We start from the raw sequence: 16,884 nt of genomic DNA, 5'->3' as shown, positions 1-16,884 counted from the left end.
AAGGTACACAGGGCAGAGGAGGCAGAAGAGTTAGTCTCCAGGTGATATTTGAGATGCTACATGCTCAGGCCGCTATTTCTCAGCTTCAAAATCAACATAGAACTCCGAGAGGGGTTGAACTAGAAATCACTCGACGTACCGAGCCAGTGCCAGAGAGGTCGAATGGTAACTGATAGGGGACCGATCCTGCAATAATGAAAATGCTCGAGGAGCTCACCAAGAGAATCGAGTCAGAGAGAAGAAAATCGAAGCTAATGATAAAAAATGGAGACATACAACTCTCGAGTTGACCAGATACCGGGGGCACCACTAATTTTGAAAGGGATGGATTCGAAGAAGTTTGACAAAATCCATTTCCTCCAAGTGCGACTCTGAAGCCTATTCCAAAAAAGTTTCGTATTCCATACATACCTAAATATAATGGGACCACCGATCCCAACGAGTATGTTACTTCATATACATGCGCCATCAAGGGTAACGATTTAGAAGATGATGAAATCAAATCTATGCTATTAAAAAAATTCGGAGAGACCCTTTCATAGGGAGCAATGATTTGGTATCACATCCTGCCACATTCCATCGAATCATTTGCCATGTTAGCAGATTCTTTCGTAAAGGCACACGTCGGGGCCATAAAGGTCGCAACAAGAAAATCAGACCTTTTCAAGGTAAGACAAAGGTATAATGAAATGCTGAGGGAGTTTATGTACCGATTCAAATGGAACGCATGGATTTGCCACCGGTCATAGATGATTGGGATGTTCGAGCTTTCACCCAAGGGTTAAACGAGTGGAGTTCGATAACATCACCTCAGTTAAAACAAAATTTGATCGAGTATCCAGCTGTAACTTGGGCAGATGTGCACAATCGATATCATTCGAAGATCAGGGTTGAGGATGACCAATTAGGATCCCCTTCCGGTTCAGTACATCCAAACAGGTCGGTAGTTAAAACCAAGAGGGACTTCTATAGGGATCCAAGGTCGAACAGAGAACAATATCAACCGTATACCGCAGATCGAAGGAACAATGGTTCAGGACGCAATTCCACCCGGAATGATCGAAGAAGTGATCGAGGATAGAATTCTAGGGGACCTATGAGCAAAAGTGGTTTTGATAAGTATGTTGATCCTACAGAGGCACCACAATTATCAGAATATAACTTTAGCTTCGATGCATCAGGAATTGTATCGCAAATCGAAAATATTAAATCTACTCTGTGGCCCAGACCCATACAGACCGATCCTTCCCAAAGAAACCCAAATTTGTTGTTCAAGTATCATGGCATGCATGGTTACAGGACCGAGGATTGCATGCAATTAAGGGAGGAGATAACCCGTCTATTCAATGAGGGCCACCTTCGAGGGTTCCTCAGCGATCGAGCCAAGAATCATTTCAGAGAAAGGGATGCCAACAGGAAAAATGAACAGGAGGAACCCCAACATATCATTCATATAATCATCAGTGGGGTTGACATTCCACATGGACCAATATTCAAACGCACTAAGGTATCTGTCACTAGGGAAAAATGAACCCGAGATTATATGCCCGAAGGCTCCTTATCATTCAATGACGAAGAAGTAGAAGGTATTTCTCAACCCCACAATGATGCTCTGGTATTTTCTATCTTATTAAATAATGTTCAAGTTAAGCGTGTTTTAGTGGATCCATGTAGCTCAGCGAATATCATCCGATCGAGGGTCGTGGAGCAGCTTGGCCTACAAGATCAAATCGTGCCCGCAGCTCAGGTCTTAAAAAGCTTCAATATGGCCAGTGAAACAACTAAAGGGGATATTATTCTATGGGCGAACGTGGCTGGAACCATTAAAGATACCAAGTTCCACATGATCGAGAGAGACATGGGGTACAATGCCCTACTTGGAAGGCCTTGGATCCACAATATGAAGGCAGTCCCTTTGACTCTCCACCAAATGCTGAAATTCCCGACGTCAGACGATGTAAAAATAGTATACAGGGAGCAGCATGCTGCAAAGGAAATGTTTTTAGTCGATGAGGTAACATTGATATCGATATTATCAGCCTCGGAAAGGTCGAGCATCAAAAGAAAACAGGAAGCCAAATAGCAATCACAGCAACCAGCCTCAACCAAATTGGGGAAGCAAGAGATAGTTGAAGAAGGGGAGGAATTTATAACCCCTCGAACTTTTATTGTTCCCAAAGATGTTGACGCCACCAAATCAATGGTCGAAGAGCCGAAATAAGTTATATTGATCTAGTACTTTCCCGAGCGAAAGGTATACCTAGGAACATGATTAATCCCTAAACTCAGGAAAAAGCTTATTCAATTTCTTGTTGATAACATAGATCATTTTGCTTGGTCCTATTTAGACATGATGATCAAAGCCAACCCTACACCACTATAGAGTGGCAAGAGCGGTTGACGCAGCTTTTACTTGAGAAGGTCGGGATGAATCCACAGGGAGCTAATATGTATTTGGAGTTGGATTCCTATCTAATGTAGCAATGTATAGTGCTCTTGATTGCACTTCCAAGAATTCTTTTGTTTGTTTTCTATTTCTAATTTTATACTAATGATGCACGAAATTAAGCTAAGTAGATATTTTTGTAAGGTTTTCTAAATTGGTAAAGATGCACTAGGTAAGTGACTTACTCCTAGGTGAGTATCTAACAGGATCTAGAACTTAGGGCAATAATGTTATAGTTGGGATCATGATATAGCCAATGCACACAACTACTCACTCTATATCTCTCGGTAGTTTGAGTGACTTTTCCCTAATTGACTTTCTCAAGCCCAATTGGGTGTTCAATTTGTGCAAGCAAAGTTGGCTCAAGTCGGGTATTACTATCTCTAGGTTTAACTCTTTAATTAGGGCTATCAATCTCTTGAATACACCCCAATTCCTTGTTGGCCTGAATTTCCTAGACTTAAGCTCTCTTTCTCAAGAAGAGCCTAAGTCAAAAAGGCACAAATTAGTGTTTACAACCACCAATTTAGCATAAAAAGCACAAATCCGGCCAAATATCAATCACCCATAAATATCTAAGCCCTAAAATAGGAGACCCATTAAATACCCACACTAGGGTTGAGACACAACCTTAACTAATGGGTTTAGCTACTCATAATAACTGAAAAAATCAAAGATTGAGATGAAATAGAAGCCATAAAAGTTAATTACAAGATGAAAGTCTAAGACTAATTGTTAAACAAGCTCTAAAATTACTCAAAACAGTAAAAATGGTGGTTTCACGTGCTCAACTAAACATAAGATGACCTAAAAATCTGAAAAAGAAGTATTTATACACAGCTAAATTTTTCGGATAAAAATGCCCCTGATGGAGGTACCGCTGACAACGAAAAATAGACCGCTGCATCGGTGAGGCTACCGCGGCCGCATAAAATCAAGTGCGGACCGCGATCTTCAACTCCTTTATCAACTTCAGACTCTCTGAATCTCTCCTCCGCTACCGCGATAAAAGGACCGCTGTCACAGTAGAGGTACTGCTGCCGCACAAAATCACCGCGGTCAGCGGTGACTTGGAGTTCCATAAATGCAGCTCTCTGATCTTTGCCACTGCAGACTACGAGATCAAGACCGCCTCAGCGGTGGATCCTCCGTGTCCGTGGTTGATTTTCCATTGTAGCACTCAGTTGACTCAGCTTTGACTTGTGCAGGTTTCACTCATTTTTGAGCTGATTTTGACTTTCCTGTCTCTTTTTGACCAAACACTACAAACAAGCACAATAAGTTAGCTTTTGGGAATACTTGCACACACTTTTAATGTAAAACTCAAACAAAAAGGAGCATAAAATAGACTAGAATCCCTAGTTATCAACTCCCCCAAACTTAAGCTTTTTCTTGTCCTCAAGCAAACAAAGTAATTCCCACCTTCTCAAGATAAAAGAAAGGAAAATTCAGTTGTCCTAAAGTAACCTCATCATTAATCATTTGGGACTAACAATAACCCTCAACTAAAATGCATTATTAACAACACACAACCTTTTTAGCACCACAGTTATTGTGTGACACAAAAGCATCAAGAGTTGACTCAACTCATTAAGGAAACGCTTTCTATCATATTGGTCATTGTGGAACCCAAACTCATACTCCTCAACTCTCCATAAGCAAATATCACTTTTAGATTGTAACACTCAGAATTAGGATTGTGGAAAGCACACTCATCTCTCTCAAAGGAAGGTCACAAGTCCGGCTCTAAGTACCATAAACTTGCCCCTTATGTACGTTGCCGCTAATGTAAGCTCACTCAACTCAAGATCATATAGGGCTTTTGTGGGAATGTAATGAAGGCTTTTGGTGCAAGGTAGGATGTATTGGTATGTGAAGGTTTCATCTTTCCTTAAGCACTTCATTTTCTTCATATTGTCTCATATTTTCTTGACTCTTTGAGTCATTTTCTTCTTTCTTAGGGGCTAGAGACACACTGTCACTCTTTATTGTTCATTTCAATCATTTTTCTCCTTTCTAATCTTTCCATGCCTTTCATCTTTTGCTTTTATTGACTCCTTCATTTCTTCTACATTGTTCACTTTCTTTTTGAATTTTTTGGCTTTTCTTTCTTTTTCTTTTTTTTCTTTGCCTTTCCTTTTCTTCATTTTGTACCTTTTATCACTTTTGCATTCCTCGTCTCTTCCTCCAAACTTATGCTTTTACCTTGTACTAAGGAAAGATAGGGTGCCAAGAGAGGATCATTTTAGAACGGATAAAGGCTTGTGTCATGGTTATTGAAAGAATAAGGGCTATGGCTTAACGGGGTTGACTAGGAATATCATCAGTGGTAGGTTATGAATATTTTCAAGTCTCAATTAGGATCAAGGAGAGCCTATAATCACTTCTCAAGTCGATATACACTTAGGATTTTGCCTAGACAAACATTTAGGCAAAGTTTTAGACTTATTGGCACGTGACTTGAACTTGCAAATCAAAACCTCACTACACAAGCTATAGGATTGCTAAAGAAACAGAGTCGGAGTCCCACAATAACCTTAGCTAAGATTTGAGCAACACAAATGGTTCCGAGAAACCACTCGATGATTGTTTAGTCAACACAAGAGTCTCAAGGTATAACTATCACCATCCTATACACACCAATTTGTTTTTAACCATAAGGTCAAAGGTAAATATATTAGGCCCAAGTGAAGCTTTGCCTAAAGCACCATTGCTCACTAACTACTATTTACACAAAAACAAAAAGAAAAAAATAGACTCAAATCCTTAAGAAGGTTGTTATGCCATCCATCACCGGGAAGAGTCATCCGGTTCACACAAACTCTACCTTTGGAAAGAACCGTGGCATTAATAAAACTAAAGGCTTATTCATCATTGAAACTAGTAAAATAAGAAGCTACGAACCGAAAAAAATCTATTAAATGAAATAAGAAGATATACTATTAAGGGAAATTGCAAAAGAAGCTATGAGGTAAAATGCAGAAAGTAAACTAAATATGTACAATAGGGGGTTTAGATGAATATACATAAGAGGGAATGGATATATACATGAGAGAGTAACTTTATATACATACCAAGATCGAAAAATAACGAAAAGTGAAATAGTAGGTAAAGTTATATACATACCAAAAGTGAAAAAATAAGCATAAAGAAAGGAAATAGTATCACAATTACAAACCAACTACCATATCATCAAAGTAGGGCCACTCCCTCAAATGAGAGCTAGCATTGTCCTCAATGCTAACTAACCAAAAATAAGCTCAAAAAGAAAGGTAAAGAGTAAAGAAAACTCCCTATGGATCCTCCGCCTGCATGGGGTCCTGTGGCTGGGTCCCTGGACCCTCTGTCTGCTCTGGGGCCTGTGGCTGGCTAGAGGCACCTCCCTTTGGCTCCTCCAACTGAATCTCTACATCATAGACCTTGGGCACTATTCTCCTCCTCTTGGGCTCTCTCTCAATCTCCTACTCCTAGACCTGCTCTGTCTGAGATGCTGGAGGCTGGTCCTATAGTAGAAGATCCAATGGTAAGTGGTTTGCCTTCATCTTCTCCACCCCCCTCAATTCCTTCGTAGACTGCTTCGAGGCCCGAGTCTTTATTAGCTTCTTTGTGTACTTGCTCAACTCCTGAAGTGTTTTTCCTTGATCTGCAAGAGCATCCATGATAACCTTTTGGTTCTCCAGGAGCTTCTTCTTGGTTGTCCAGAAGCTCCTTGAGAGACTCCTCTACCGAAGCTGGCACCTGTGGCTGTGGGGGCACTGACTGGGCTTCCACTGAACTAGATTGCACAGACAACTTAGAAGTTGCTGCCTGCATCCAGTTGTTGATACTAGAGAGTGTTTGGCTCAGTCTATGGGTAGTCAATGGGTATGCTGAGGAGGATGGAATTTTTGAACACATGTAAGTAGATGGTCTAGAGGCAGGATCTATTATGACATTGGGAGGCTGTGAAGGAGTGACTACCACTATTGGCTCTTCAGACTGGCTAGTAGAAGTAGTAGCTTTGCCTTGGAACCCTTGGCTTTGGGGTTGTCTGGACCCTTAAGGCTGTACCATGAAAAGGGAATCTTGGGCTTTACCTTGACATCAAAATTTCTTTTCTCCACCTCCTGATCTTCAAAGTACATGGTGAGGAAGTTTGGGAAGGGGTACGATCTATCACCCTTATTGACCAATCTGGTGATCAACCTAGACATGATAATCTCGATATTGATCGGGAACCCCACCATAATAGCCGCCACTATAATCGCCCGGGAGACTAGCAATGTGTTTTTGTGAGTAGTGCGGTCCAGTCTGCTGCACACAAAGGTCTCCCAACCCTTTGCCTCAAAGTTCAAGGTGTTCCTCAAGATAGGAACCCCTACTGTCAACAATGTTGGAGTGGTATCCGGGAGAGGCAGGTATGATGCCAACCACGGGCGGGATGCCTCATCCATTGCCACCTTCTCCAAGTACAATGTCTTGTCTTCATCATTGAATCATAGGTATTCATTGATTGTCTTCCCATCAAACTTAATCTTCAAGTTCCACACCTTAGTTGCTTTTGTGTCCCTTTTGATGTGGGAGGCATTGGCGTAAAATTCCTTGACAAGGTGCTCATTACCATCCGACACCTTACTAGTGAAGTACTCCCATCCCACTCGTTCGTTGAAGTGCTGCTTCACGTTGGGGTTGTGAGGTAGAAGATCCCGCTCTATGAACTGGCGCTTATGAATAAGTGACTTTTGAGGCCACCACTCCCTGAACTTGTGATATACCAGCTCACTGACAAACCTCCTTTGCCACACTTCAGGGCTTCTTGTCCTTTTCACACCCCCGATTTGGGTCTTACCCCCTCCCTCTTCATCTGGTACCCCAACATCAACATCCTGTCTAGGTGACGAAAGTGTAGGGGAGGTTGAAGCTAAACTATCACTACTCTCTGCTGAGCCATTAAACAACTCAGAAGAAATATGAACAGAATCACGAGCAGTAGGAGAGGCTGGAGGTGTGGGCTCATCTCTCAACCTAAGTCTCCCCGAGAAGTCTGGAACATGAGTGGGCACTGAGTCAGTCTATGATGCCGCACGAGAGGGCAAATACTCACTCACATCAGAATGCGAAGCAGCTCTATCTGCAGCTCTGATGTTCTTCCTCATTTCCCCAATTAATTTCCAAATAGCTAGGGTCAATTTAATCTGTCCTCGTCCCCTACCCCGAGAGGACTCCGCTTTCCCTTTTTGTTTTTCACCGCCTCTCTAGATTTAACCATTGTCTGCAAATATAATCAGTTGAAAATCTTAGTACAAATACTAGAAGAAGCAGTGCAAAAAAGCAGTATAGCAGTTGACAATGCTTGAACAAAACAACAGACCGCAGACTGCGGAAAAGGGAGCGCGGCCGCGAAGACTGCACTGCGGACCGCGGAAAATGCATCACGACCGCGGAGGTGTAGGGATCAAACTACCCCTCTCTGATTCTATTGCACAACAGATTGCGGAAAAAGGAGGGCGGCCGCGGAAGTTGCACTGCTGTCTGCAAAAAATCAAGTACGGTCGCGGACCCTTGTTTAGACCTCTCTAAACTTGAGCACTGCAGACCGTGAAAAGGGCATTGCGGCCACGGAGAGGCACCACTGTCAGCGTAAACTGTCACCTCTGTGAGCACGTGATTTTTGCCCTATATGAAATACTCATATAAAATAGATTTTTTCCGATTATTTGCCATTTTATAAAATTTTTGTAGGATTTTATTAATTGTTTGCATTTTTGTGCACGTTTAATTTGTATTAAAATCATGAAAAGTACCAAAAATAACATGCATTGCATTTAGATTTTTGATTTTATATTTTTTAGGATTAATTAGTTAATTATTTATTTTATGTAAAATGAAAATCACAAAAATGCTCATTTTTTACATTTTAGCTTTTAATTTTAGATTAGTGATTTTTCTTTTTCAGATCAAGTAATTGTTATAAATATTATAATTATATAATTAACTTAATTTTACAATTTGGATTAATTTAGGATTTTAATTAAAGAAAAAGAAAAAGAAAAACAAAGGAAAAAGGAATAAAAGAGGTAATTGAAAAAGGGGGTTTAATATGAATTTGGGTTAAGGTTTTGTACCAGATTGGCCCAATTCTTCCCCAAAGTTAACCCAGATCCAAGCCCAAATTCGAACCAACCCCAGCCCAAATACACTTGAACCCATTCATGTTAAGCTATAGAAGATCATCATCGTTTTTTTGGTTGTTATTCTCTATATAAATTAACACTTCAATTTTTATTTTTAGGTTGTTGTTGTGAGTTGTTAGTAAATGTTCCCTATTCTGTGCATTTGCAAGTTAAGTTCCACTTTCAATGTTGACAATGTACACGAATGCAGATATAGATCAGTAGCGTAAATGAACTTTTGTTTTCACCCTTAGCTTGGCCAATGTTGTGTTAATCTTGATCTACAACCCTTGATTAAAATGGTTTAAGTTAATTAAATACTAGTCATCTTGAGATATAGGTATCCCAAAGCCTTTAAGCACAATCATGAATGTTGCAGAAAGTGGGTTTAAATAAATGGGTGCATCCGTGCATGAACAAATACTTCAACAAAGCCACAATAGTTCATTTGAATAAAAGAATTTTATTTTTCATATACAAGATCACGCTTTCATTTGAGACTGAGCTGCGTGTGAAACACCATATGAACACTGTAGTTTGCTTTAGACACACAATTAAATTATTATAACTATGAGTACGGTTCCCGTGGCGTGGTTGTGATACCTAATTTTAAATTAGATTAAAGTAGGAGCATCTTTAGTTTGCCTTAGAGAAATACAAATCTTTTTTTTTAAAAAAAATAAAAAAATAAATTGAGGTGTACCATACGCAAATAAAATCCATAACCTATGACCCTCACATTAATATTAATTTAGTATAGAAAAATACCTTTTTAAACACTCGTAGTTTGCTTTAAGCGCGTTTATAATAAAATTATCATAGCTACGGGTACGGTTCATATGACGTAGCTGTGATACCTAATTCCCAAATCTGTGGGCACATTTATGTGACCCAACCACAACTTCTAATAACTTTAATAAATTAAACATGTGGTAGATCATGGGTACGGTTCCCGTGACATGATTCACAATGTGTATCAAACAAACAAGTGTACGACGATCGTAACTTATTCCAGAATAATTCCATAAAATAATTGAAAGCGGTTTAAAGTTTAAAAATGTACACTAGTTGTAAAACACGTAGTAAATCAGATAATTAGGCCAATTTTGATAGTTTAAGTGATCGTGCTTGAATCACGAAACTCAGGAATGCCTAACACCTTCTCCCGGATTAATAGAATTCCTTACTTAGAATTTCTGGTTCGCAGACTTTTAAAAATAAAGTTGAAATTTCCTCGATTTGGGATTTTGAAATAAACCGATGACTTGGGACACCAAATGAAGTATTCCAAGTGGCGACTCTGAGAAATAAATAAAATAATCCCATTTTGATTTATGTCACTTTAATTGGAAAAATTCCCTTATATCCCCTCTCGGGTGTAAAAAGAAGGTGTGACAACCGCTGACCGCGGTAAATCAACCGCGACCGCAGAAGTCAAATTAGGGCTCAGGAAACCTAGGGTTTCAGTTGATATTGAATTTTAGCAATCTTCTCTACATTTTTAACTCCACTAGGTGTTCACTAACAACTTCTAACTATATGAAGCGTAGCCTAATTAACATTAAACAACCCTAGGTTAAAATTAAAAGAAAAGGGGAAGAAAAGCGTAGAAACTAACAGGTAAAATAATTAAAAGTACAAAATTGAAGACTAATGAGGGGAATGAAATTACCATATGTGAAATGTGCAAAGGAAATGGACTCTAAATCTTGTGTGTGTGCAGCTTAGGGCATGAAGTGAACAGTGAAATTGAGTTTGAGAGTGAAATGGGCAAAAAGGGTAAAAGTGGCCCTGAGGTTCTATTTATAGGCAAACCTTAGGACCCATACAATCTTACCTACCGCGGCCGTGGTAAATCACCACGGTCATGCTGGTGTAGAACTGAAGGGCTTCAAGTCTGAGATCACCGCTGAGAGCAGAAAAAGCTTCGCGACAATGGTAACCCACCACTGATCGCGAAAAATGCACCGCAGCTGCGGTTGAAACTTCAGAGAACCCCCATTTTTGACTTTTTAGCACCACTGACCACCATCAAATTCTGCCTCCGCTGTAAGGCCACCGCTAATCGCGAAAAATGGTGCGCGGTCGCGGTCCAATCTTCAGAGAGTGACATATTTTCAGCTTGGCCTGCTCTGTATCAAATGTCCCTACATACATCTCACAACCAGTTAGTTCACCACCAAATCCTAACTACAAAGAAAATCAAAAAGAAGAAAAACACATGGGTTGCCTCCCAAGAAGCGCCTGATTTAACATCGCGACACGACGCAGGTTACCATCAATCACTTGAGATGGATCATTGCCACCACGTGGCTGTCATCAAACTTGCCAAGATAATGCTTCACTCTGTGCCCATTAACTCTGAAGATTTCACCATTTTTGTTTTTCAAATCAAGATCACCAAACGGAGTCACAAGCACCACCTCAAAAGGTCCACTCCATTTTGACTTAAGCTTTTCCGGAAACAGTCGTAACACGGGAGTTAAACAAGAGAACCAAATCAACTACTTTTAACTCCTTGCCACGAGCATACTTGTCATGTAAGTACTTCATCTTGTCCTTATACAAGGACGAACTGGAGTAGGCATAAAACCAAAACTCATCAAGCTCATTTAGTTGCTCCACCCGGAGATTTGCTGCAACATCCCATTCAAGATTTAACTTCCTCAAAGTCCACATGGCCTTGTGCTCTAACTCAACTAGTAGATGGCAAGGTTTCCCAAAAACCAATCAGTACAGAGACATACCAATTGGAGTCTTGTAAGCAGTCATGTAAGCCCATAAAGCATCATCCAATTTCTTTGACCAGTAGGTCCTATTTGCATTGACGGTCTTCGACAATATGCTCTTAATCTCCCTGTTGGAGACCTCAACTTGCCCACTAGCCTGAGGATGGTAAGGGGTTGACAACTTGTGATTGAGACCATACCTTGCAAGCAGAGTATCAAATGCCTTATTACATAAATGAGAACCCCCATCACTGATGATTTCTCTAGGAGTGCTAAACCGAGTAAAGATATTTTTCTTGAGAAAAGCCACCACACTCCGGGCCTTGTTGTTGGGTAAGACACGACCTCCACCCATATGGAAACATAATCAACAGCCACCAAAATGTACGTGTTGACACATGAACTCACAAAAGGTACCATGAAGTCGATGCCCCACATATCAAATATGTCAACCTCAAGAATAGTGGTGAGAGGCATTTCATCCTTCTTTGAAATTCCGCCAGCTCTCTGGAACTCGCCACATCTCTTCACAAGATCACCTGCATCTTTGTACAATGTAGGCCAATAAAATCCAAAGCTAAGCACCTTTGAAGCTGTCCTCGCCCCACCATGGTGAACACCGTAGGGAGAGGAATGACAAGCATCAAGAATACTCATTTGCTCCTCTTCCGAAACACATCTACGAATCACACCATCATTACAAATTTTGAACAAATAAGGCTCATACTAGTAGTAGTCCAAGCTATCCCGTTTGAGTTTCTTCCTTTGTTTAGAAGAGAGCTCACACGGAACAATACCGGTCACAAGAAAGTTGGCGACATTCGCAAACCAAGGCATGCTATATACATATACGGAGATGAGTTTTTATCAGGGAATGAATCATTAATTTTGAGGCCATCACAAGTCCTCCCCTCCTCCTCCAAGCGGGATAAGTGGTCCGCCACTTAGTTTTCACTCCCTTTCCGATCAACAATCTCAAGGTCAAACTCTTGAAGCAATAGAACCCATCTCATCAACCTCGCCTTGGAATCCTTCTTTGTCATCAAGTAGCGGAGTGTTGCATGATTAGTATGAACTATCACCTTGGTTCCCATGAGATAAGGCCTAAATTTCTCCATCGCAAACACAATTGCTAGCAACTCTTTTTCCCTCACCGTGTAATTCACTTGAGCATCATTCATTGTCTTGCTTGCATAATACACCGGGTGAAACATCTTGTTGACTCTTTGACCCAAAACCGCTCCTACCGCAACGTCACTTGCATCATACATGAGCTCATAAGGTAAGCTCTAATTGGGTGCGCTAATAATGAGAGTGGTTGTCAATTTGTACTCGTGAAGTTCAAAAGCCTTAATGCATTCATCATTAAATACAAGCTTGGCATCCTTTTCCAATAACTTGCACAAAGGGTTCACTACCTTAGAAAAGTCTTTGATGAATCTTCAACAGAACCCGTATGCCCAAGAAAACTTCTAACCCCCTTGACTGAAGTAGGAGGAGAAAGCTTTGAAATCACTTCAATTTTCGCCTTGTCCACCTCAATACCATTATTTGAAATCTTATGGCCGAGGACAATGCCCTCCTCGACCATAAAGTGGCATTTTTCCTAGTTAAGCGCAAGATTGGTCTCCTCACATAGGGCCAACACTTTGTCAAGATTCTTCAAACATTCATAAAAAAAGTCACCCACAACACTAAAATAATCCATAAATACTTCCAGAAAGTCCTCCACCATGTCGGTAAAAATAGCCATCATACACCGCTAGAAGGTAGCCGATGCATTACACAAACCAAATGGCATCCTAGAAAATGCAAAGGTTCCAGATGGACACGTGAAGGTTGTTTTATCCTGATCTTCCAGAGCAATCAAAATCTGGTTGTAACCTGAGTACCCATCTAAGAAATAGTAGAATACACGCCCAACAAGTCTATCCAGCATCTGGTCAAGAAATGGCAATGGAAAGTGATCCTTGCGGGTCACTTTATTCAGCTTTCAATAGTCCATGCACACCCTCCATCCATTGACAGTCCTGGTGGGAATTGATTAGTAGGATTTTAACATGTTTTATACCCATACTTGCCTGCGCTTTGAGTGTAATTTGCTACAAAATAGTCCCAAAATTCTTACAAATTGCGCTTGATTGCAGGTTTGAGCTATAAAGTGACAAATTGTCAAAGATCGGCTCAAATCGGAGTGAAACCTGCTCAAATGTCAAAGATCATTAAAGTAAGGACATTCAGAACTTCATGCAGCCCACGTACCACTTCATGAAACCCGCGTCCCACTTTATACGGTCCGCGTCTCACTCATGCGGCCGCACAATCTTGCTATGCGATCGCGTCCAAAACGTTCAGAGAGTGTCATATTCCAGAAGCAAACCACGCAGCCGCGTCCCACTTTATGCGGCCCGCGTCCCTCTCCATGCGGCCACACTCTATGGTCACGCAGTCCGCGTCCAAGAAGTTCAGAGAAGCTGCCAAACTATTCATGTGGCCGCACAACAACTTTGTGCGGTCCGTGCCAGTCTTCATGCGGCCGCATTCTATCTTTGTGCGGTCCGCATCACCATCTTCAGAGACCAAGATTCAGAGGTCAAGCAACCCAGTGCGGCCGCATGCCAACTTTGTGCGGTCCACACTAACCCTGCAGGGGCATTTTTGTCTAGTTTTTCCAGCTCACTATAAATAGAACATTTTACCATTTTTAGGTCAAGTTGGGTACATCTGATAGCTGCTACACTCGTGAGACTTATGTTTTGGCCTATCTTGGGCATTTTAGCTTAGTTTCATCATAGATTATTGTAGTTTAACATTAGCAATTAATTAATATGGTTGTTTCATCTTCTATTTCTTCATTTTCTTCTTTAATTATGTCTAGCTAAACACAATATCTAGGGTTGTGGCTCAACCCTAGTGTGGGTAATTAATGGGTGTAGCTTCTTAATGATAGATTGATATTGGGTGTTTGTTATTTGGGTTAATTTTATGGTTTAATTAAGGATTATTGGTTGCAAACATTGATTCTAGCTTAGTGGGTCTTGACTCTTCTTGAGAAAGAGAGTCTATGACCCCAAAATTGACCCAACAAGGAATTGGGGTGGACCCATGAGAAATGGTAGTCCCAATTAACAGGTTAAACCTCGAGAGAGTAATCACCCTACTTGAACCCTAGTTGCTTGGTCTAATTGGCCTACCCAATTGGTCTCGAGAGAGTCAATTGGGCAAAATCGCTCTCTCTACCGAGAGGTGTGAGAGTGAGTATAATTGTGCAACGGTTATAGCATTGATCCCAAATATGTCAATCTATTATTAGTAGTCTCTATCCGTTAGTTAACCACCTAGGTGATGCCACGACCCTAGTGCCTTTCTCTATATTAATCACAACTTAGAACATCTCCCTTTATCATAAATTAGCTTAAATTTGTAGTTGATAATAGTGGTTATTAAACAAAAACCCCAAAAATTTTAGAAGTACAATTAGGAGCAAGCACGCATTCCTAGTCTGAACAAATACGCAACTCCATCCCAAGCTCCCTATGGAAATTGACCCCGATACCACTATTCGGGTAAAAGTCTTAGCACCCGCTCTTCCTACCATTGCGTAAGGTTGAGTTTGCCGCGATCAACGTTTTTGGCGCCGTTGCCGGGGAGCTTACGGTGTTGACTTTCTGTTTAGTTAGTTTTGTGTTTTGCTTCTCTTTCCTTCTTGTTTACTAATTTTATTTGTATCGATCAATCAAGTACAATGGCTCTTAATGCAAATGACCCTCTCGGCAATATGATAGCGGGGGAGGAGGTAGAGGATCTAGAACAAGATGAGGTCTTACCTCAAGTTCCACGGAGGGGCTGACATGTCAATATAAATGCAAATGAGAACAACAATATTCCAGACCCTCCTTCGGCACCACCGAGAGTGGCTCCCAGAGTTTTACCAAATCAAGGATACGCCAGTGCTATTGTTCCTCCTCGAATCCGGGCGGGGAACTTTCAAATCACAAATGTTATGCTGACCTTGCTCGAGCAGAGAGGTTATTTCACGGGTGCCTCTGATCAAAATGCCTACAAGCACTTGAAAGGGTTCGTGGATACATGTTGGGGTAGCAAGCAGACAAACGTGTCTGAGGATGCGTTGAGATTGAGGCTTTTCCCGTTTTCTCTTCGGGGTAAAGCATTGGATTGGTTAGAAAGGCTTCCCAATCATTCTATTACAACATGAGATGAATTGGCGGACAAATTTATTGCCAAGTTCTTCTCTCCAAGTCATATGGCAGCTCTTCGGGATGAAATTCTAGCTTTCAATCAAGAGCCGACAGAACCTTTGCATGAGATATGGGAAAAATATAGAACAATGGTGAAAGAGTGACCTAATAACGATATGACCGAGGCTATGATTCAACAAACCTTTTATCGGGGCATCAACGCCACAAATCAATGTATCGTGAACCAATTAGCCGGAGGGAACTTTATGAAACTTTCTTACCAAGAGGCATGTGATGTACTGATGAAATGGCCGACACCTCTTCGGCATGGCAAAGCCGAGAAAACGTGCCCCAAGGTGACCCCACGGTCATCCATTTGCACAAGGAATTGCACGATCATGGCCAAGCTATCGCCGAGCTTACAACAACTATGAATAAATTGGCAAAGGCGCAATTGCAACAAGTCCAAAACCCACGCCAAGTCAACGCAATGGAAGGTGTTTCTATGTTGAAAAGGAGGCAAAGAGGACAACAACCTCAAGGTAATTGTGAACAATATGACAACAACAATGATGGTGGTGGTTATTAAAATTAGTGCTATGATGATCAAAGCGAAGAAGTCCAATATTTCAACAACTATCAAGGGAATAGAGGTAACTCTTCAAATCAACAATGGCGTCTTCAAGGTAATTGGGGAAATCAACAACAAGGCGGAGGTAATTGGAATAACAACAACCAAAACAACAATTGGGGTAATCAAGGCAACCAAGGAAATTGGCATTGTAGTAACAATAATTGGGGAAACAACAACAATCAAGGAGGGTGGAACAATAGCGGGAACCAAGGCAACCCGAGGCAAGGTTTTCAAAGGCCCCCCATGTACCAACAACCGAACAATCCACCCTCCTTTCCTTCTCAACATCCGAGTTTGTCCGGAAGCGAGATGGGGAGAATTGAAAGCATGTTCGAGCAAATAATGAAAAAGAACCAAGATTCCGAGGCCCAACTAGCTTCGCATAACACATCTATCTGGAACTTGGAAGTGCAATTAGGCCAAATCTCTCAGTCTTTAAATACTCGCCCAAAGGGTTCTCTACCAAGTGATACGGTAGTAAACCCCAAGGGTGGGCACAATAGTCATGTGATGGCGGTGACAACGCGAAGTAGAAGAGGCGGTGATATGCATGCCTCAAGAGGAAACCAAGTTATGATGGATGAAGATGAGTTACGAGATAATGAAATGCCTTTGGTGGTTGAAGATATAGTTGAACCAAGTGTGAGAGATGATGTGCAGATTGATGTTCATTAGGTTGAGGAGGAAACTCAAGAGGCCGTGAACCCGTCTAGGGAACACGTGA

General features: G+C 41.2%; 1 protein-coding gene across 1 annotated transcript; it reads left to right on the top strand.

Moving 5' to 3' along the window:
• The first annotated feature begins 1,543 nt into the window (after positions 1–1,543).
• On the top strand, positions 1,544–2,083 carry LOC138885511 (uncharacterized). The gene has a single exon (XM_070166464.1). The coding sequence runs from the start codon at positions 1,544–1,546 to the stop codon at positions 2,081–2,083; it is 540 nt and encodes a 179-aa protein (XP_070022565.1).
• Positions 2,084–16,884: the final 14,801 nt, after the last annotated feature.

Source organism: Nicotiana sylvestris, chromosome 2 (assembly GCF_000393655.2).
Source record: "Nicotiana sylvestris chromosome 2, ASM39365v2, whole genome shotgun sequence".
Taxonomy (NCBI): domain Eukaryota; kingdom Viridiplantae; phylum Streptophyta; class Magnoliopsida; order Solanales; family Solanaceae; genus Nicotiana; species Nicotiana sylvestris.
The sequence above is the reverse complement of the archived record's forward strand: the minus strand, read 5'-3'. Positions and strand labels throughout refer to the sequence as shown.

Bases quoted from the DNA above. Each gene is read 5' to 3' on its own strand.
- LOC138885511 (XM_070166464.1), top strand. From the start codon at position 1,544: ATGCCCGAAGGCTCCTTATCATTCAATGACGAAGAAGTAGAAGGTATT.